The 21547-nt window shown below is 58.7% G+C and overlaps 1 protein-coding gene across 2 annotated transcripts in view; it reads left to right on the top strand.

Moving 5' to 3' along the window:
• The window catches only part of CACNA1B (calcium voltage-gated channel subunit alpha1 B), a 108695-nt gene that overhangs the window by 43141 nt on the left and 44007 nt on the right, over positions 1 to 21547 (top strand). For both annotated transcript variants that reach the window (XM_059658543.1, XM_059658542.1), the window contains 4 exons: positions 763 to 830; positions 4122 to 4228; positions 10726 to 11523; positions 12040 to 12257. In XM_059658543.1, coding sequence (XP_059514526.1) covers positions 763 to 830; positions 4122 to 4228; positions 10726 to 11523; positions 12040 to 12257 — 1191 coding nt within the window. The remainder of the gene's footprint in view (positions 1 to 762; positions 831 to 4121; positions 4229 to 10725; positions 11524 to 12039; positions 12258 to 21547) is intronic.

The raw sequence follows: 21547 nt of genomic DNA, 5'->3' as shown, positions 1-21547 counted from the left end.
CTGTGGAGAGGATCTTATGGGGGCGTGGCTGCAGGGGCAGGGATGCCCAAGTGACGGTCAGTGGCATCCCGGTCCCCGGCATCCGAGGCCGACCCTGGAGCCACTGGAGCAGGGCAGGCCGCCTGGCTCCCTCCCTTCGGGCCTGCTGCTCACCTCTAAGGAGCATGTCACGGCCGGGGTACTCCTGGACGAGGTTCGGGGGCCTGGTGCTAGCTGCTCCGCGCATCTGTCGTGGGCTCGGCTCGGACGCCCTGCTCCTTGGGAAGGCGGCAGGTGTGAGCCTGGCCGGGGACCTGGCCCGGGTGCTGCCCTGGGCGGTTGCAGGTCTGTGGTCTGTCGGATGTGGTCTCTGCCCACAGCACCCAGAGTTGAGGAGCCTGTGCGCCCGGAGAAGCAGGTGGTGTTTGTCCGGTGCTTCTTGCCTCCAGGCGGTGGGGTCGGGGCACAGGAGTAGGCGGACTGTGGACCCTCCCAGGAGGCAAGGGCGGGTTAATCCCACAGCCTGAGCTTCTGGCCACACATCAGCCCCGAAGAGCTGGGCTGGGGGGTGGGCATGAGGGGCGGTACAGGGGGCGCTGAGCCACAGCCCTGCGGCTGCTCTGGGCCCTGTCAGGACGCCGGGCTGCAGGGCCCGGGCTCTGAGGGGAAGGCGGCTGCCAAGGAAAGGAGGCTGAGGGGTCAGGATCGGGGGTGCCTTGTGTCCATGGGGGCTGTGGTGTGATGTGTGGGGACGGGGTTCCTTTCCTGACCTGGAGCCACCAGACACCTTGCTGAATGTCTTCCTGGCCATCGCCGTGGACAACCTCGCCAACGCCCAGGAGCTGACCAAGGTACACGGGGGGGGGGGGGGGCAGGTGCCTCCTGCAAGCAGGTGCAGGAAGGGGTGAGGTTGGTCCATGTTGCTCTGGATGAGCCCAGAGTGGTGAGGAGGCCCAGGTCATGGGTCGAGCCCGTGTGTCCCCTGTCCAAGATGTGGGTGGGCAGCAGCTAGGGCTAGGCCGTCACTCAGGGTGGGGAACGGCGCTGAGGCAGCAGGAGGAGCCGCCACGCCAGGAAGGCAGGTGCCCACGAGGGCAGCTCTCGGGGGAGCCACGACCTGGGAACAGAGGCCAGAGGGGCAGGAGCAGGTGCTGAGGGAGGTGTGGCCGGACAGGACCTCGAGGAGTGGTGGCCGCTGCACTGGCCCCAGGGAAGGGGCCCGTGTTGGGGTCCAGGGAGCACCCAGCTCTGAAGACCCAGGAGGGTCATGGGGCCCCCGTGTTCATCCCGGGTGGTGAGGGGCCCCATGTTCGTCCCCAAGGTGAGGGGCCCCCGTGTTCATCCCGGGTGGGGAGGGGCCCCCGTGTTCGTCCCGGGTGGGGAGGGGCCCCCGTGTTCATCCCGGGTGGGGAGGGGCCCCGTGTTCATCCCGGGTGGGGAGGCCCCTGTGTTCATCCCGGGTGGTGAGGGGCCCCCGTGTTCGTCCCCATGGTGAGGGATCCTATGGTCAGTGGCAGGTGGATGGTGCGCTGGGGGCAGGCGCAGTGCTGCTCAGACGCTGGGCCTGGTGGAGCAGCTGAGCTGCCTCTCAGCACGTCTGCGCAGCAGGACGGCGCCTGCCCTTTAATACTAGATGCCCCTGGGTGCCGTCTGCACTCGCCACCCAGGCCTGCTGGGCATGTGCTTCTACATGCCTCCCCCGCGGTGTGCCTGCAGCAAACACAGCCCCCTGCCTGGTCCCCTCACCGCAGCCCCGCAGGCCTGCTGGGCATGTGCTTCTACATGCCTCCCCCGCGGTGTGCCTGCAGCAAACACAGCCCCCTGCCTGGTCCCCTCACCGCAGCCCCGCAGGCCTGCTGGGCATGTGCTTCTACATGCCTCCCCCGCGGTGTGCCTGCAGCAAACACAGCCCCCTGCCTGGTCCCCTCACCGCAGCCCCGCAGGCCTGCTGGGCATGTGCTTCTACATGCCTCCCCCGCGGTGTGCCTGCAGCAAACACAGCCCCCTGCCTGGTCCCCTCACCGCAGCCCCGCAGGCCTGCTGGGCATGTGCTTCTACATGCCTCCCCCGCGGTGTGCCTGCAGCAAACACAGCCCCCTGCCTGGTCCCCTCACCGCAGCCCCGCAGGCCTGCTGGGCATGTGCTTCTACATGCCTCCCCCGCGGTGTGCCTGCAGCAAACACAGCCCCCTGCCTGGTCCCCTCACCGCAGCCCCGCAGGCCTGCTGGCCGCCCCGGTTCCAGCCCCGAGGGTGCTTCGCGAGCGCAGAGCACAGAGCGGAGGCCGCTGCCCCTGCGCAGGTGGCTGGAGAGGGGCTGCCTCCGTTGCAGACGCTGTGACCTTTTTGTCGTGCCAGTTTCCATAGATGCCGCCTGTGAACCCTGTGCATGCCCCCGTCCAGCCACCCCCGTCCAGCACATCCCCGCTCTCCACGCCGTCCTGTGCTGGGCGGTGTGGCCAGGCCTCCCTGAGGAATCAGGATGCTCTGCCCTCCGCTGAGGCCGGTGCGCCTGCCCGGGCTGACGGTGCTGCCAGCGGCCGCTGCCCCCCCCCCCCCCACTCACCCCCCCCCACCCCCCCGGGCCCTGGGAGGTGCGGCAGGTGGAGCAGCCCGCCAGCTCCTTCCTTTGCTTCTGCTCAGCCTCCTCCCCGCCAGGCCCGGTGCTGCCTGTGGGTCTAGGCCTCTCCCTTGCTCTGGCCACTGGCTTCTGAGGACTTGGGGGTCCCCCTGGCCTGTCCATGTCTGTTGTAAGGAGGGGCCAGGGCTGAGCCCCGCCTTCCAGGAGTAGGTGGGAGTGGCCTGAGCCCCTCGCGCGGGGAGGGGGGGGGCTGCCTGTGCTGGGGGACCCATGTGTCCACAGAGCCCTTCTTGGTGTCAGTAGTTTGGGGCCCAGGTGGACTGAGGTGCAGCAGCATTGGGCTTGCACCTGCTGTTCCGGGGGGTGAGCCCAAGTTGTTCAGTTACCGTGTGGGTGAGGACGTGGGGGGAAGCGATGTTGGGGCCCTGGCTCCTGCGGACACTGACCTCCCGGCTCGGGGCCCCTTCCTCTGGGCGTGGGGGCTGTGTGTCAGGCTGGCCGAGGCCCCAGAGCTGGACACTCCTTCATGTTCCCATCAGCAGTCATTGGCTCCTTGAGGCTGAGGCTGTTTGGACAACACTGTTTGATGTCCTCGCCCCCGAGGCCAAAACCCACCATGGAGTCCAGAGCTGAGGACAGGCCCGGGCGGCTCTGTGGGCACCAGGCTGGGTGTCCTCTCTGCGGCCCGAGCCTGTGGCCTCCTGTGGTGGGACATTGGCAGGCAGCTAACGGGGGCCTCATTGTTGCCACGTTGCGACCCCAAGAGCAGGTTCAAGGATGTTCTGGGATGGGTTGGGAATGCCAGCCCCCGGGGAGCCGGGGGGCCTGGGGTTGAGGTTGGGGTTGGGGAAGAAGCTGGCGGCCCACAGAGCCCAGGCCGTGTGCTCAGCCCGGAGGTTGGTAGACCCGGGAGCAGAGCATGTGGGCTGTGCCCAGTGACGTGGGGTCAGGGCCAGAGGTCTGTCCATATGTCCATTGCCTGGTGACGCGAGCACATGCTGGCCCCCAGGGCAGACAGCCAGGGGTCCTCCCAGGAACTCGGTGTGGACAGGACACAGGGCCAGGCCCTGCAGGTGGCTGTCCAGGTGTGGGGGCAACAGGGCCGGGACAAGTGGACAGGTAGGAAAACCCAGAGGCTGTGAGGTGCCCTTGCTTGACACTCCTGGTGGCAGCGGCTGGGAGGACCCAGGCTCAGGTGGGGATCCCGGCCCTGCCTCCACGCAGAGCTGGCCGTGTTCAAGAGTGGCAGGTGCTCTGGGGGCGGGGCAGGTGCTGTTTGCATTTTGACAGGAAGGCTGAAGAGCTGTGGCCCCAACGCCTGCACAGGCAGCGGCTGGGTCCCGGGGCTGGAGCACTCGGGAGGCGGCACGTGGGAGGGCGGCTGAGGCAGGACACCTGGGACGGTCACCTGGATCAGCGGTGGCCACTGAGCCTCCGTGCGGAGGGGCCTCGTGCCAGTGCAGGAGCCGCTGCCTGCGCAGGTTCAGCGCAGGAAGGACTCGGGCCCGGAGGCGGACGAGGCGGACACAGCGCTGAGCACAGCGTGTTTCTGTCCGCTCACAGGATGAGGAGGAGATGGAAGAGGCCGCCAATCAGAAGCTTGCTCTGCAAAAGGCCAAGGAAGTGGCTGAAGTCAGCCCCATGTCGGCCACCAACGTCTCCATTGCCACGTAAGGCTCTTGAGAGCGGGAGAGGCTGGGTGGGGCTGCTAGGTCCCCGCTGGGCACCCCTTCCAGAGGCTTCCTGGGGCCCCGCCTCGGCTGGAGCTGGCAGGGACGGCTCTCCTCTCCCGCGGCGACGCATCGGCAGCTCCTGTCTGGGCAGGAGCAGACCCCGCCGCCTGCCGACCCCGCGTTGTGGTGGGGCCACAGGGCCTCCCCCGAGCACAGCCACGAGCTGGGCCACGGCGTCAGTCCCTCTGCTGCACACGCTTCTTAGAAATGCGCTTTGTGAACCAAAGATTCTCGGTGGGACTCAGTGGCCCCAGGATGTGACGCGTTTCCAGAAATGTCTGAGGGCTTGGTACTGGCCCGAGGTCCAGGGCCGGCCGAGGCATTGGGACTTCCCGGTGGCTCAGTGCGCAGCCCAGGGCCTGGGGCTGCAGTGGTCAGGGGCGGTCAGCCAGGGGAAGGCAGGCGTAGGAGGGGGGTGACCTGCTGGGCTCCCTTCCAGGCGAGTTCAGCCCCATGACCACCCAGCACACACCTCTCACTTCCCGGCTGACCCACGGCCCAGCTCTGTGGCCGGTGCCCCCTCCTCTGTGACATGGTGGTCACGGCGCCTGTGCTGCGGGCACACCTGTGCCGCCGAGGTGCGTGCTGGCCCCAGGCGCTGGCTGTGTGCGTGCACGTGGAGTGGGTGTGCGTGCACGCGGGAGCAGGTGTACAGCAGTCCCGTCTGGCGAGGCGGTCACCAGGGCGAGGGCCTGTTCTCGGGGAGGGCATCTGCCAGGGCCTGTCTAGCCGGCACCGTGCACGAGTCGGCGGGGGCGTTAGAGGCGGCACAGCCCTGGGAGCGGGCAGGTGCTCGGGCGCCGGGATGCTGTCCCAGCGGGCTGCCGTCGAGGGTCAGCGCGAGCCTTCTGCTCGCTCACACGGGCCGGGGCGGGGGAGCACGCCCTCTGCCTGGTTGGAGGTGAGGGCTCCACCCGGCGCCCTGCCACCGCCAGGCTGGCTCCTTGGAGGTGAGGCGGGGCCGCCCCATCTGGGGCAAAACCTCGGAGTGAAGGTGCTGGGGCCTCACGTCAGGCCACCGAGAAGGAGGTGCGGACGCTCTTCCGCCTCCTCTGCTCCCTCCTGGGGGGCCCGTTGGGAACAAGGCGCGGACCTGCCTCCCAGGGTCCGAGCTCACCTGTCACAGCGGCCGGGTGTGGGCAGGCCTGGGTCCCCATGTTCCCTGAGGGCCTGCAGGCTGTCCTGGGAGCAGATCTGGGCTTGGTCCTGGGTGGCAGGCCCTCCGCCCCCTCTGTGGACACAGTGGGTCTGATGTGATGGCTGGCAAGGCCGCTGGGCAGCTGAGCGGTGTGAGGCCCTGGCCCCTGGCTCAGAGCTGGTGTCTGTCTGTCGCCTGCCCTCCCCCACGTTCCCTGTTCTCCAGGTGAGTCTGTCAGCTGGATGGGCAGCGCCTGCTCTCCCCAGGGCCACGTCCATGGCCAGCTGCTGGGTGGGTGAGAGCGGGCACAGAGGGGTCCCCCGGACCCAGTCCACAGCCGTGCATGAGCCTGACCTGGGAGGACTTGCTGCTGAGGGACCATCCGTGTCCGTGTCCCAGAGGCTCCCTCGCGCGTGCCTCTGTGCACGGACGGTGCCAAGGGGACAGCTCTGCTGGGTCCCTCGGAAGGACCTGTGTCCCCACAGCTCGGCTGGGGCTGTGAGGATCTGGCCTCAGGTGATGGGCACTTCAGGCTCCTGGGAGGGAGGAGATGTGAAGGTTGAAGTGATCTGGCTCCCTGTGCTGCCACCTCATCGTCCCTGGGCTCTGAGCACCGCTGCCCACATGCCTGGCACATGTCCCACCCCCACTCGCTCACATTTACCCACACTCACCACTCATTCCCACCCCCATGCTCACACTCACACACGCACTCACATTTACCCACACTCACCACTCATTCCCACCCCCATGCTCACACACTCACACACACACACACACATGCTCACATTTACCCACACTCACCACTCATTCCCACCCCCATGCTCACACACTCACACACGCACTCACATTTACCCACACTCACCACTCATTCCCACCCCCATGCTCACACTCACACACGCACTCACATTTACCCACACTCACCACTCATTCCCACCCCCATGCTCACACACTCACACACGCACTCACATTTACCCACACTCACCACTCATTCCCACCCCCATGCTCACACTCACACACGCTCACATTTACCCACACTCACCACTCATTCCCACCCCCATGCTCACACTCACACACGCACTCACATTTACCCACACTCACCACTCATTCCCACCCCCATGCTCACACTCACACACGCACTCACATTTACCCACACTCACCACTCATTCCCACCCCCATGCTCACACTCACACACGCACTCACATTTACCCACACCACTCATTCCCACCCCCATGCTCACACTCACACACACACACACACGCTCACATTTACCCACACTCACCACTCATTCCCACCCCCATGCTCACACTCACACACGCACTCACATTTACCCACACCACTCATTCCCACCCCCACGCTCACACTCACACTCACATTTACCCATACTCACCATTCATTCCCACCCCCACGCTCACACTCACACTCACACACACTCACATTTACCCACACTCACCACTCATTCCCACCCCCATGCTCACACACACACACACACACACATGCTCACATTTACTCACACTCACCACTCATTCCCACCCCACACGCTCACACGTTCACATTTATTTCCACACACGACTCATTCACACACACACATGTTCACATTTATGCCCCCATACCACTCTTTCACGCCCTCATGCTCTCACATCCACTCACATATTCATTCACAAACTTACACACGAGGTCACGCTGATTTGCACACTTGCTCGCACACACACCTGTGTGCACCCAGGGCCTGGCGGCAGGTGATTGCTGTAAGCTCCTCACACACACGTCTGTGGAATCGGCTTCAGGAGGGAGGAGCCACCCTGCAGGGCGACGGGGGAAGGAGATGTTGGTTTTCCTGTTGGCTTGGGGAAGCTTCCAGAAAGGCACTCGGAAATGGCTGGAGTCACACCCAAGGGCAGGGGCTGGGATGGAGCTGTTTGCCCCGGAAGGGAAGGGTCAGGGTGACTTAGAGCTGGGCTGAGGGCCTGGGGGTGGGGTGCCTGGACGGCGGGCACAGGGCCCGGAGACACCGTCGTCAGGCCTATGACCACCGCTCTGCTCCCTCTGAAGGCAGGTGCACCAGCCCTGCCAGCAGCCACAGCTGGAGGGGAGACTGCTCTTACAGGGCAGGGGTGCCAGGGGCGGGGGTGCCAGGCGGCCCCCGGGGGAAGGTTTCTCATGGTCCAGCCACCACGGGCTTGCACTGGAGCCTCGCGGATCTGCCAGATGCTCTCTCTCAACTTCTCTTTTACCCCAAGGTCGCGGTGACCTCTGACGGAAGTGTGCCTGGCCTCCTGCTGGATGCGCACCGCAGCCTGCTGACCGATGCGCTCACGCGTGTGTCCGTGTCTTAGGCGCTCTGGCCCCTCACCTTGTTCTGTTCTGTCTCTTGCATGTGCAGTTTTGTAAGGCACACGCGGGGTGCTGTGTCTCGCAGCTCATCTGTCTCCAGCGTGAACTCGTGAGTCGCTCTGCCACGACCCTGCCCGGCTTCATGATAACCACACGCCAATCCTGCCCCCCAACTCTGCTCCCCTTGGTCATCTGCTTGGGGGCAGCTCCACAGCCGCCTGCAGCCTCGCGGGCAGTGGGCACGCTTCCTGATGCCCCATCCGCCCCTCCTCCGCCCTCCTGGTGTCTGTCCTCTTGTCTGCTGTCTGTGTGCCGCCACTCAGGGTCTGGGTCTCCTTGTCCCACGAGGTCGAGTTCCGTCAGTGCTCACGGGGACACTCGTGGGTCCTCCCGCATCCTTGTAGCAAGAGCGGGGCTGCCTCCAGCTGTGAGGCTCACCTGGGACCGGCCGGAGCCGAGGGAGAGCCATGGAGACCAGGCGGTGGGCTGGGGGTCACCCCGGGGCCTCCTCCTCAGGGTGGGGTCAGGCCATGCAGTGAGGGGTCTGGAGTTGCCAGTTCAGTCACGCCACCTGCACAGAGGCGGCCAGGTGCCTCCTCCGCCTCCGGCGGTGGGAACTGCTGCGGGCCCTGAACCCCGCTCCCTGCCCAGCCAGCACCGCTGGGCTGTCTCCCACGAGCACGCAGGCCGCAGGCTGCTGTCCCGCGGGTAGGGGAGCGGGTCCCGCTGGCTGGCTCGCAGTGGAGAGCAGTGAGGGGACGGGTGCAGGTGGCACACCGGGGCCGCTGCGCACTCCCAGCCCAGAAACTGCAAAGCAGGGTCCCCAGCACAGAGGCCCGCACAGCGTCTGGGACGGGCTGTGCCTGCAACCCCACCAGGACATTGGGGAGCAGCTCCTCCGTGTGACCCCTAAAGAGCCCTTTCCCGGCAGGACTTGGCCGGGGCTGGACTCTAGCACACGGGCCTGCAGGTCAGAGGGCAGCCGGCCCTGCTTTCCCGTTCCTGCGTGGCCTGTGAACTCAGGCAGGATGCAGAGGGGGGCAGCATGGGTGCGGGGTGCAGCTGCTGACAGGCGCTAGAGGGAGGAGAGGCCGCACACAGACTCCTGAGAGGAGGGTGGTGGCGTGGCTGCAGGTGGCACCGCAGACAATGGGTGGCCTGGAGCTAGAGGCAGAGACAGCAGGAACAGGGCCAGCTCCCCAGGTAGCTGTGAGGGGGGCCAGCGCCCCCTGGTGTCTTACAGTCAGCCCAGTCAGTCCATCTCAAGCTGGATCCTGGGGGACAGGCCGCAGAAGTGGGGGCACGGCCAGTCCCACCTGCCAGGAGGCACGGCCCCACCTCATTGTCTGTCTGTGCTCTGTGCACAGAGAACTGGGCCTCAGGACCAGGGTGGCGTCTGAGCGGCCGCCACCCTGCGACCAATGGCTTAGCCTCCAGGCCCATCTCATGGTGCCGGGCGACCAGGGGCCTGAGGCAGTGTCCTGCGTGGCGGCCCTCCATCACACGGGTCTGCATTTTTCAGAATCCCCCGAGCTCTGTGTGGCGGGCGGGTGGCGGGGGGGCAGGTCCCGTGTGGCTCAAGGTTGGAGCTAAAGAAAGAGAAGGTGGGCTTGTCGAAGGTGACCAGGGGCAGGGCAGCCTGGCTTCCCAGGTCAGAGGGCAGGTCAGGTGGGGCAGCAGGTTAAGGGTGCGTCCACAGGTGGCCAGAGAGGTCAACACTTACCCCTGCATTGCTCCGCCTCCCCCGTCAGGCCCCAGTGAGGGGCAGGCACTGTGCTCTCTGCCCCGGAAGTGGTCCTGCACGCACCCACGGGGGCCTGGTCTCGGCCTTCAGTCCGGACAGCCACCACCTCTCTGCAGTCCCCGTGGGGCCAGTGCCCAGGGCCCCGAGCTTGTGGTGGGCTGGCCAGGGCCCCTGAGGCTGTGGCCCTAGGTGTGGTCAGTGTGGTTGGGGTTGGGCCAAGGCCCCCCATTTTCTCTAGATCCCCTTTCCTCTTGATCCTCGCGTGTGTCCAGTCCTGGCTCCGTCCGTGACTTGCTGTGGGACCCTGTGGGTTGTGCCCTCTGGCTGGGTCCTCACCGGAGTGGGATAGCCCGACCTGAGGTAGTTGGGAGGGGAGCTGAGGGTGCACCAGAGCCCAGAGCACAGTGTGGCTGCTGATGGACACACACCACCACGGTGCTGCTCAGGGCAGGAGGGGCGAGACTGAGCTCAGAGGCCATGTGGGCTGGGCCGTCTTTGGGGGGGGGGGGGGCGGGGGAAGAGGTGCGGGTTTACTCAGCAAAGAGTGGCCTGCAGAGGCCTCCTGTGCCCGGGGCAGCGGAGCCCCAGCCGTGACCGAGGCAGTGGAGCTCAGGCCTTTGGTAGCCCGTCCAGCGAGGGCTGAGCCGGGACCACAGGCTGCTCTGGCCCGTCCGGGGGGGGGGGGGCGCTCTGCGTGGAGCCAGGAGGGGGCAGGGCGTTGTGGCCATGCAGGCAGTGCCTCCCAGGAGCAGCCGGTGGGTCTTGAGCTGAGCAGCGGGCGTCCTGAGGGCCACCTGCCCCGTCCTGGCCCCCCCTCAGCATCTCCTGGAATGGAGGGGAAGTGCCGCCCCTGCCACCTGGATGCAGCCCCGCCATCTGGCCTGGCCAGGGGCCCACCTCATGCCAGTGCCCGTCATTCCCACTGCCCTCACCTCGTGGTCTCGGGCCGATGTCCACCTGCTCAGGAGGGGCCTGAGCCCTCCCCCCAGGCTGGTGCACCCACAGTCTGTGGGTCGGGGCCACTGGGTGAATTCTCTGACCCTGGGACCCCCACCTGCCCTCCCGCACTGACCGCCAGGGCTCCTCAGGGCTCTTGCGCCCTCGCCCTCCCGCTCCCCGCACCCACTCTGCCATCCTCCATCGCTGTGTCATCTGTGGCTTCCCCTGCCTGCGAACAAGTGGGGGGGTGCAAGGGTGCTCACGCCCCTCTCCCCGCAGGCAGCAGAACGCCAAGGCGCGCTCCGTGTGGGAGCAGCGGACCAGCCAGCTGCGCCTGCAGAACCTCCGTGCCAGCTGCGAGGCGCTGTACAGCGAGATGGGCCCCGAGGAGCGGCTGCGCTTCGCCACCGCGCGCCACCTGCACCCCGACATGAAGACGCACCTGGACCGGCCGCTCGTGGTGGAGCCCGGTCGCGAGGGCACGCGGGGGCCCGCGGGGGGCAAGGTGCGGCCCGAGGGCGTGGAGGCTGCCGAGGGCGCGGAGGCTGCCGAGGGCGCGGACCCGCCGCGCAGGCATCACCGGCACCGCGACAAGGACAAGGCCCCCGGGCAGGTGGGGGAGCAGGACCGGGCGGACGCCCCGAAGGCTGAGAGCGGGGAGCCTGCTGCCCCGGAGGAGCGGGCACGGCCGCACCGCAGCCGCAGCAAGGAGACCGCGGGGACCCGGGAGGCCCGGAGCGAGCGCGGCCGCGGCCCGGGGCCCGAAGGCGGCCGGCGGCACCACCGGCGCGGCTCCCCAGAGGAGGCGGCCGAGCGGGAACCCCGGCGCCACCGCACGCACCGTCACGGGGACCAGGGCAAGGACGGCGCCGCGCACGGAGCCAGGGGCGAGCGGCGAGCCCGGCACCGTGGCCCCCGGGTCGGCCCCCCGGAGGCGGAGAGCAGCGAGGAGCCAGCGCGGAGGCACCGGGCGCGGCACAAGGCACCGCCCGCACCCGAGGAGGCTGTGGAGAAGGAGGGCGAGGCGGAGGACAAGGACAGGGACAAGGACAAGGAGCCGCGGGACCTCCAGCCCCAGTGAGTGAGGCGCATGGGGGCCACTCGGCCGCCCCTGGCCCCGCCCCCGGCCCCGCCCCCTCTGGCGGTGCCGACCCTGCCTGTGGGGGTGACGGGAGGGCACCTCTGCGAATGGCAGGCTCCGGGAGGAAGAGAAGCTTAGGTGATGGCGAACCTTGTGAGCTCGGCGTGTCAGCATTTTGAAAAACCGTAACTTAACTCTGGTGCCGTGTCACATAGACATTTTTTGATATTTGCAACCATAGTAAAACAAAGACTTATATTTTTGATATTTATTTTATATATTTAAATGCCATTTAACAAAGAAAAATCAACCAAAAAAATGAGTTCGCGTGTCAGAGGTTCGCCATCACTGGCCTGGGGGAGGTGGTTGGGCTGGTTTGGGACACGCTGACGCCACAGTTCCAGGGAGGCGCGGACTGGGGAGCGCTGTGTAGTGTAGACCCTCCTGCCCGGGCCCTTTTGACTCCCGCCTGCCTTCCTCCTTTCCAACCGCTGCTGGGCCTGGGGCTGCAGGGAGCCACACTGTGACCTGGAGGCCGGCGCCGCGATGGGTGTGGGCCTGGTGCGCGCCCTGCCCAGCACCTGCGTGCAGAAGGCGGAGGAGCAGCCGGAGGATGCGGATAACCAGCGGAACGTCACTCGGATGGGCACGCAGCCCTCAGAGCCCAGTGCCGCTGTGCACGTCCCAGTGGCGCCGCCCGGCCCACCTGGGGAGACCACGGCTGTGCCCAGTGAGTATCCCCCGAACCAGCAGGGCAGGCCCACCTCCGCAGGCCCCACTGCGCCCCTCGCTCTCTGCACGTGCAGCGGGCTGGGGACAGAGCTGCCTCTGTGGCCCCCCAGGAGAGAGGGCCGCTGCTGGCCGCACCCGTGCCTCGACGCCCTTTGCTCCTGGTGCCGCAGGCGAGCACTGCTCCTGTCGTCTGTCTGTCACTTAGGCTCTGTCCTCCTGCCTCCAAAAACATCTGCAAGGTCCCAGCCAAATCACTAGGGTGCTGGGGACACAGCAGGGGGCACCAGGGCTGCCCTGTGGGGCTGCCGTCCCAGGAGGACAGACCACGCAGGAGCAGCTAAGGACCAGGCCACAGACACCCGGCCGAGAACTTGCGGGTGTGGAGGGGAGGTGCTGGGGGCGGTCCCCACGCCCTGCTGTCCCTGCCGAGCTGCCATCCCCTTCCCCCCCCTCGCTCATGTCCTAGAGGCCCACACTGAGCAGCAGCACCCACTGTGCAGGCGCCGGGGCTCCGGGTGCACACGTCGCTGCTTGGGGCAGGGAGGGACGAGCTGCCGAGGACAGGCCCTCCCACTGTGCGGGGTGCATGCTGTTGTGTGAGCACCGAGGGTAGAGAACACGCTCCCGGCACAAGGGAGGCCCCAGGAGCGGAGTGGATGTGGATGCCAATGAAGCGGACCGGGTGCTGCACACGCCTGCCTGTGTTTGCACGTGTCCACGCACAGACACATGCCTGCACCCACCCCGCTCAGGTGCCCTCACCTGGGCCTGTGGGCCAGGGTGCCCTCCTGGGGAGAACAGGGAGGGCGCCTGGCTCTGGCTGCCTGGCCTCCTCTTCCTCTTCCTGTTTCACCTGGAGGCAGGGGGCTAGTGACTTGTCTTCCCAGACTCCCCGCAGCCAGCCCTGCTCTGCTCCCTGCATCAGCGGAGGACGAGCCCACGGCCCACCTGGCTTTTGTTCATGGTGTCCAGGTGTGGCCCCGCCTCCCCAGCCCTGGCAGCCCTGGTCATTTCACTGCCCCGCAGTCTGACCTTTTCCAGGATGTGACATGGCTGTAGTCACACGTGTGTAGCCGTGTCAGTCCGGCTTCTCTCGCTCAGTCCCATGCGTGTAAGGTTCCTATGTGTCTCGATATTCATTTCTCTCAGCCCCGAGTAATAGTCCGCTGTCTGGACGGACCACAGTTTTTTATCCATTTACCTACCTCCTGGAGAGCATCTCCGTTGCTTCCACATCTTGACAGTTATGAATAACACTGCTGTCATACATGTACAGATTTGTGTGTGAGCATAGGGTTTGAGCTCCTTTGGGTAAATACCCAGGAGAGCGATGGCTGGGTCATATGGCGAGAACATGTTTGATTTTGTAAGAAAAGGCCAAACTAGCTACACACTTAGCATTCCCACCAGCAGGGAGCGAGGCGCCAGCGTGGGGTGTGGTCAGCGTCCCTCCGGCCTCTGGTGGGTGCGGTGGAGTCGGATGGTGTGACCTTGCATCTCCGGCGGCGTCCGCTGCGGGCAGCTTCCGCGTGGCCTGTCAGCCGTCAGTGTATCTTCATCGGTGGGCGTCTGTTAAGGTTTTTGACCCCTATTTTAACCAGGTGGTTTGCTTTCATGTTGTTGAGTTTTAAGATTCTTTGTACATTTTGGATAACAGTCTTGTATCAGATGAGCCTTTGGAAACCTGTGCTCCCAGTCTGTGGCTTTTCTCATTCTCTTGGCGTTGTCTCTCGCAGACAGAAGTTGTGCATTTAAAAGAAGCCCAGCTTGCTCGCGATTTCTTCGTGGGTCACGTGTTCAGTGCTCTGTCTAACAAGGACCCCAGGCCCCAGGTCAGCTAGGTGTTCTCCTAGGAGCTGTAGGGCTTTGCATCTCACAGGGAGGCCCCCGAGCCACTTTGACTGAATGCTTGTGGAGAGTGTGAAGTCTGTGTCTGGGTTCATACTTTCGCACGTGATGTCCAGTTGCTGCAGCGCCATTTGTTGAAGAGACTCTTTGCTCCGTTGTGTGGCCGTGGCTCCTTTGTCCGAGACCAGGCGAGGCAGCCGTGGGTCTGTTTCCGGCTCCTGTGCATCGCTCTGTTTGCGTGTCCTCTCGCCAGTGCCATTCCGTCTTGATCGCTGTAGTTTTGTGAGTCTCCAGGTTGGGCAGCGTCGGTCCTCTCAACTTTTTCCTTCAGTGTTGAATTGTTTCCTACTCTGAGTCTTTCGCCTCCGTATGAACTTTAGAATCAGTTTGTCAATAGCCCTGGAGTTATTTCCTGGGATTTTGATTGTGGCTGCATTAAATCTACAGACCAAGTTGGGAAGAACTGTCATCCTGACAGTATTGAGTCTTCCTGCCTTGGAATGTCTCTGCATTCATTTAGGTCTTCGATTTCTATCCATCAGAATTTTGTATGTTTCCTCATAGAGGTCTCTTACATATTTTCTTAGATTTATATCTAAATATTTCATTTGGGGGGTGCTAATGCAAATGGTATTGTGTCCAACACTCTAACCACTGAGCCATGCCAGAGAGTGCTGGTTCTTTTCTGATAGAATCTGTGTTTTCCCTCTTTTTTCTTAGCTGGCCTAACTAGAGGCTTGTCGATTTTACTGATCTTCTTAAAGAACCAACATTTGGTTTTGTCAATGATCTCTATTGAATCCCTCTCTTAAATTTTATTAATTTCTGCTCTAATTCTTATTTCTTTCTGTTGCTCACTTTGGATTTGCTTTTCTTTTCTTTTTTTTTTTTTTTAAATATATTTTATTGATTTTTTACAGAGAGGAAGGGAGAGAGACAGAGAGTTAGAAACATCGATGAGAGAGAAACATCGATCAGCTGCCTCCTGCACATCTCCCACTGGGGATGTGCCCGCAACCCAGGTACATGCCCTTGACCGGAATCAAACCTGGGACCCTTCAGTCCGCAGGCCGACGCTCTATCCACTGAGCCAAACCGGCCTCGGCTGCTTTTCTTTTCTTTCTCTGATTTCCTAAGGTGGGAGCTTCGAGTATTGATTTTAGATCTTTCTTTTCTAATGTGTGCTCTCAAAGCTACGCATTTCCCTCGTAGCATTGCCTGACAAAGTTGGATAAGTTGTGTTTTCAGTTTTATTTAGTTAAAAATACTTAAAAATTTCTCTTGAGATTTCTTATCTGGCCCATGTGTTATTAGAAATGCATACTGTGGGACTTCTCCGGTTATCTTTCTATTACTGATTTCTAGTTTTAGGAGTCAGCACGTTTGCCCAGTTTTTTAATTGGCTTGTTTTTAAGTTGTTTGAGTTTTAAGATTTATTTGTATATTTTGGATACAAGTCCTTTATTAGATATGTGGCTTGCAAATGTTATCTTCCAGTTTGTGGCTGGTCTTTTCATTCTCTTAATTTCTGGTGTTTTTATTTTCACTGATGGGAGGGATTCTGCTCTCTGCTATTACTTCTGCCAGAAGCTGAAATCTAGGCTAATGGCTTTTATATGTTCGTTTCGTATCCTATTACTTTTTTGGATTCTCAAATTGTTGATCAGTTTTAGCATCGGTTCTCTAAGTATAGTATCGAAACTCCTGCAGATGTAGCCCTTTCTAACCATTCCTCTCCCGAGTTATGCCTCTTGTTGTCACTTCCTTTGCCTTATTGCCGTGGCCAGCACAGGGTCAGAGAGCAACGGCGCTCATGGGCCCCTGCCTGGTGTTTGCCTACACCAGGTAACATGGGCTCTAGGTTTGAGAGACGTGTGTGCGTGTGTGTGCGTGTGTGTGTGTAAAATCATGTCGCAGGATCCATCAGTTCCTTTTCCATTAAGTATATTGATCTGCAGATGTTAAATTTCCTGAAGGCCTTTCATCGTCCCTAGAGATCACCCACAAAACCTGGGGGTTCATAGTATGAATTTTCTGATATTGAACTGTCTTTGCGATCTTAAACCCCACATGGTTATCATATCTATTTTTTCATGTGGGGCTGGGTTCTGTTTATCAATGTGTTATGTAGGATTTGAGGGTTGATACTTTAAAGTGAGATGAGTTCTGTAGCTTCCTTGTCTTACGTTTGAGTGTTATATGTTTAGATATTAATGCTCAGTAGTTATCTGCATATCACCACAAATCCGTTTCTGAAAATCAAATATTGTAATGCAAGTTCTGTCATCTATTATTTTTTTAAATATATTTTATTGATTTTTTGACAGAGAGGAAGGGAGAGGGATAGAGAGTTAGAAACATCGATGAGAGAGAAACATCAATCAGCTGCCTCCTGCATACCTCCTACTGGGGACGTGCCCGCAACCAAGGTACATGCCCTTGACTGGATCGAACCTGGGACCTTTCAGTCCGCAGGCTGACACTCTATCCACTGAGCCAAACCAGTTAGGGCTCTGTCATCTATTATTACTATTATTATTTTTGTTAATTCTCATCCGAAGGTATTTTTTCCATTGATTTTTATTTTTATTTTTATTTTTTTTTAATTAAATCTTTATTGTTCAGATTATTACATTTGTTCCTTTTTTTTTCCCCCCATAACTCCCCTCCTCCCAGTTCCCGCCCCACCCTCCGCCCTCACTCCCCACCCACTGTCCTCATCCATAGGTGCACGATTTTTGTCCAGTCTCTTCCCACATCTCCCACACCCCTTTCCCCCCCAAGAATAGTCAGTCCATTCCCTTTCTATGTCCCTGATTCTATTATAATCAACAGTTCATTCTGTTCATCAGATTATTTATTCACTTGATTCTTAGATTCACTTGTTGATAGATGCATATTTGTTGTTCATAATTTGTATCTTTACCTTTTTCTTCCTCTTCCTCTTCTTAAAGGATACCTTTCAGCATTTCATATAATCCTGGTTTGGTGGTGATGAACTCCTTTAGCTTTTCCTTATCTGTGAAGCTCTTTATCTGACCTTCAATTCTGAATGAGAGCTTTGCTGGATAAAGTAATCTTGGTTGTAGGTTCTTGGTATTCATCACTTTGAATATTTCTTGCCACTCCCTTCTGGCCTGCAAAGTTTCTGTTGAGAAATCAGCTGACAGTCGTATGGGTATTCCCTTGTAGGTAACTGAGTTTCTTTCTCTTGCTGTTTTTAAGATTCTCTCTTTATCTTTTGCTCTTGGCATTTTAATTATGATGTGTCTTGGTGTGGTCCTCTTTGGATTCCTTTTGTTTGGGGTTCTCCGCGCTTCTTGGACCTGTAAGTCCATTTCTTTCACCAGGTGGGGGAAGTTTTCTGTCATTATTTCTTCAAATAGGTTTTCAATATCTTGCTCTCTCTCATCTTCCGGCACCCCTATAATTCTGATGTTGGTACGCTTGAAGCTGTCCCAGAGGCTCCTTACACTATCCTCGCATTTTTGGATTCTTTTTTCATTTTGCTTTTCCGGTTGGATGTTTTTTGCTTCCTCGCATTTCAAATCATTGACTTGATTCTTGCGCTCCTCTGGTCTGCTGTCGGGCGTCTGTATAATATTCGTTATTTCAGTCCGTGTGTGCTTAATTTCTAGTTGGTTCCCCAATATAAGATCGAGGGTCTTATTAGTTTTCGTGTAGATCTCATTAAGTTTATCGGCAGCTTCTAAACAGTTCTTGAGAGACCTTAAAAGTGTGGTTCTGAACTCTATTTCTTCCATTGACAATTTTGTCCTGTTTCTTTGTCTCCACATTTTGTTATGCTTCCTTGGCGCACCCCCTAGTGGTCTTTGTTCGCAGTCTTATAGATAAATCTTGATTGTTGTAGCTAATTCCAGGGAGGGTTTGACCTCCAGGCCAAGTGGCTGTGCGAATCAGCTGTGTCAGCAGTGAGAGAACTTCTGTCCTCTAGGGAGGTGCTAATCTAGCCTTTGCCTGAGGCTATCCGGCAAATGCCTCTGTGCAGGGCTTGGGCGGGGCGGGTCGCACAGGATCAACAGGGTGGGCCGGAGAGAGCAGTTATGGCGGCTCTCAGTCCTGTCCCCAGGGGCTCTGCCTCTCTGAGTCCCAGCACCCGCTGCAAAGCTCGGAGAGAAAGCTGCACTCGCTCTGACCGAAGCCAGACAGTCCCGCTTCTCCCGTTTGAGTCTGGGTCCCTAAAGACTCGCCCGGATCTGGAGCTCAGAGTCTGCGACTCCCTCCCGATTGAAAACGCCAACCGCGCCCTCCGCCGCCAGCCCGCTCTGCGCACTCCGTACCTCAGAATTTGACTTCAGCACTGCGCCTCCTCTGAGTGTCCGTATGCGTTTCTCTTTCCTCCTAGTTGTAGGACTTCCACTCAGCCAGCGTTCCTGTGGTTCTGGGTGATGTCCGTTCCGTGTTTTAGTTTCACTTTTGAAGTAGTTGTTCAAAGCAGCAAACTCCGGCGTTAACCTATGCCGCCATCGTGGTTCTCCTATTCACTTGATTCTTCTTTCCATTGATTTTTAGAGAGAGTGGAAGGGAGGGAGTGAGAGTGAGAAAGAGAGAGGGAGAGAGAAACATTGATGTGAGAGAGACACATCGATTGGTTGCCTTGGCACATGCCCCGACCAAGGCTGGGGATCAAACAAGGGTACATACCTGGGCTGCAGGTTCAATCTCCGGACCGGTCCTGATTGGGGTGTGTGGTGAGGCAACCAATTGATCGATCTCTCTCTTTCTCTCTCTCTCTTTCTCTCCCGCTCCTCCTCCTGCTCCCTCCTTCCTTCCCTTTCTCCCTCCCCCCTCCCCACGCTCTCTAAAAATCAACGGAAAAAAATATCCTCACGTGAGGATTAACAAACAAAAACTGTCCTCTCATTCAGTGTTTTCTCTTGCTTGTCATTTTTATCCTGAATGTTTTGTGTCCTCCCCTTTTTTCTTGATTAGTTAGTGGTTATATTTTTTTTGTAGATTTTTACTTAAAAAGACAGTATTTTAATTTATTTATTAGTTCTATATGTTTTTTTAAGTAATTCTTTCCAACTTTACTATTTTCCTGCTGCCTTTATTAATTAATTAATTATTTGTTGGCTTAAAACCCCAAAATTTATTTACTCACAATGCTGGAGGCTAGAGGGCTGAGACCAGCTCTTGGCAGGATTGTGTCTTCTGTGCCTTCTTGGTTTTACTTTGTTGTTCCTTTTCTAGTTTCTGGAAACTTGGTTTATTTTATTCTTTCATTTTTATTATATGATTACTTAAGGCTATGAATTTCCCTCCAATCACTAATTTCATTGTGTCCTATAGACGGTGACATCTGGTGTCTGTGTTTCATTAAGTTTTAAAGAAGTCGTGTAACTTGGGTTGTGTTTCCCCTGGTGCCTGGGGCTCCCCGGGGCCTCCGACGTGGGGCACCTGCACCCGCAGCCACTCTGACCTGCGACCTTTCCTTTCCTTCCTCCCTCCTGGCCCTGCGGCGCCTTCAGGGCAAGGTCAGGTGGCAGCTGCGGGCGGACCGCCCCTTCTCTGCCCGCTATGGAGGGAGCCCGTCCGTCCGTCCGTCTGTCACCCTCAAGTGGGAGGCTGGCAGCAGTTCTGATTCCGTTTTTAGGTTCTGTCGGTGCGCTTCGTCAGATTCTGCTGTGTCCCCTTTGGGGAGAGTTTCTATATTGAATAAGTGCTGCATTTTGTCAGGTAACTTTCTGTCCCCATTGATAGGATCATGAGTTTTTCTCCTGGGCTAAAGGAGGTTTACGGCTGTGTCTGTGGAACACAGTTTATTCTCGTATTATTATTGATTCGTTATTGTATTGTTTTGCGTACCAACACTGCAAACCAACTTTGGCCCGCCCTGTGTGCTAGTTTATATTGATTTTCAAATACTCAGCAGCCCTTCATCCCTGGGATAAATTCTACCAGTCGCTGCATGGAATTCCTGTTACATATTCCTGAGTTCCACTTGCTGCTGTTTTGTTAGGCGTTTGCTCTGTGTTCGTGAGGGTGCTGGTCTGTAGCTTTCTTTTTTGTGCTGCATCTAGTTTTGGTGTCAAAAGACTGAACTCATACAATGAATGGGAAAATGTCTCTTCTGTTTTTGGAGGAGATTGTGTAGAACTGGTGCTAATTCTTGTTGAAATGTTTGGAAGAATTTGCCAGTGAAACGTTTCTCCTTGGGATGTAAGCTGCTTGTCGCTGGTCAGAGGCTGTGTGGTCTGTCACCGCAGGCGGCGCAGTAGCTGGTGGAAGGGGCTGGGCCATCCGGGTGGGGGTCAGGTTGGCGGTGTGTGGTGACAGTGCCCGCATCGTCTGCTTCCTTGGGACCGTGGGGCCAGCCCTGTCTCATTCTTGAGTTCGGTCATTTGTCAGTCTTGCTAGAAGTTTGTTAATCTCATTGATCTTTTCACTGGTTTTCTCTTGTTTTTCTGTTTCCAATCGCATCGGCTCTCTGCTCTTTATCTTCCTCTTTCTGTTTGCTTGGGTTTGTTTTGCTGTTGGCTGGTGTCCTGAGCTGGGAGGTTGGATTGCTGACTGGAGTCATGCCCTCCTTTCTAACGTGAACGCTGAGGGACACGCGTTCTCTCTGCAGGCTGTGGTGTCTGTGCCCCACGGTTTCTGCGTATTTTCGTGTTCGTCCAGTCGCGTTTTGAAATGTTCCGCGCAGGCTCTTTCTGACTCTGGTTACTGAGAAGTATGTCGCTTGGTCTCCAAGGGTTGGGAGCTTTTGTGGCCTTTTTGTCACTGACTCCTGCCTTTGGTCAGTGTGCACACTCTGTGGTTTCAAGTCTTGGAAACCTGGTGAGGTTGGTGGACAGCCAGGAGGTGGCATATCTGAGTCCGCGCTGTGGGTGCTGGGGAAGACGCGCTGCTGCTGGGCAGACGGCTCTGGGAGTGCCCTCGGTCTGTGCGCGGGCTGCAGACTCTGGGTGAGAGGGACTTCCCGTCTCAGCTGCCGAGGAGCGTGCTGTCTCCACAGTGAGCGTGGGTTTATCTGGTTCTCCTTCCCGTCCTGTTGGTTGTGTCTCACATACTTGGCAGCTTTGTGTGTGAGGACACACACAGCTAGGCTGTGTCTTCCTGAAGGACTGACCCTCAGCCCTGTGCTGTGTGTCTCCCTGTACAGCCGTTTTCTTTGCTCTGATGTCTCCCTTATCCGACGTGAACATGCCCCACTCTTGCTTTAGTTTTCTGCTGTGTCTTTCACATTTTCACTTTCAAACTAGCTGCATCGTTACATTTTTAGGCGAGTTTGCTTAGACAGCATATAGTTGGTTCGTGTTTTTAATTCATTCTGTCAGCTCTGTCCTTTGGGCACAGACTATTTACATTTATTTTTTTAAATATATTTTATTGATTTTTTACAGAGAGGAAGGGAGAGAGACAGAGAGTTAGAAACATCGATGAGAGAGAGACATCGATCAGCTGCCTCCTGCACAT

This window comes from Myotis daubentonii, chromosome 11 (genome assembly GCF_963259705.1).
Source record: "Myotis daubentonii chromosome 11, mMyoDau2.1, whole genome shotgun sequence".
Classification (NCBI taxonomy): domain Eukaryota; kingdom Metazoa; phylum Chordata; class Mammalia; order Chiroptera; family Vespertilionidae; genus Myotis; species Myotis daubentonii.
This window is presented reverse-complemented; position numbering and strand designations above follow the sequence as displayed.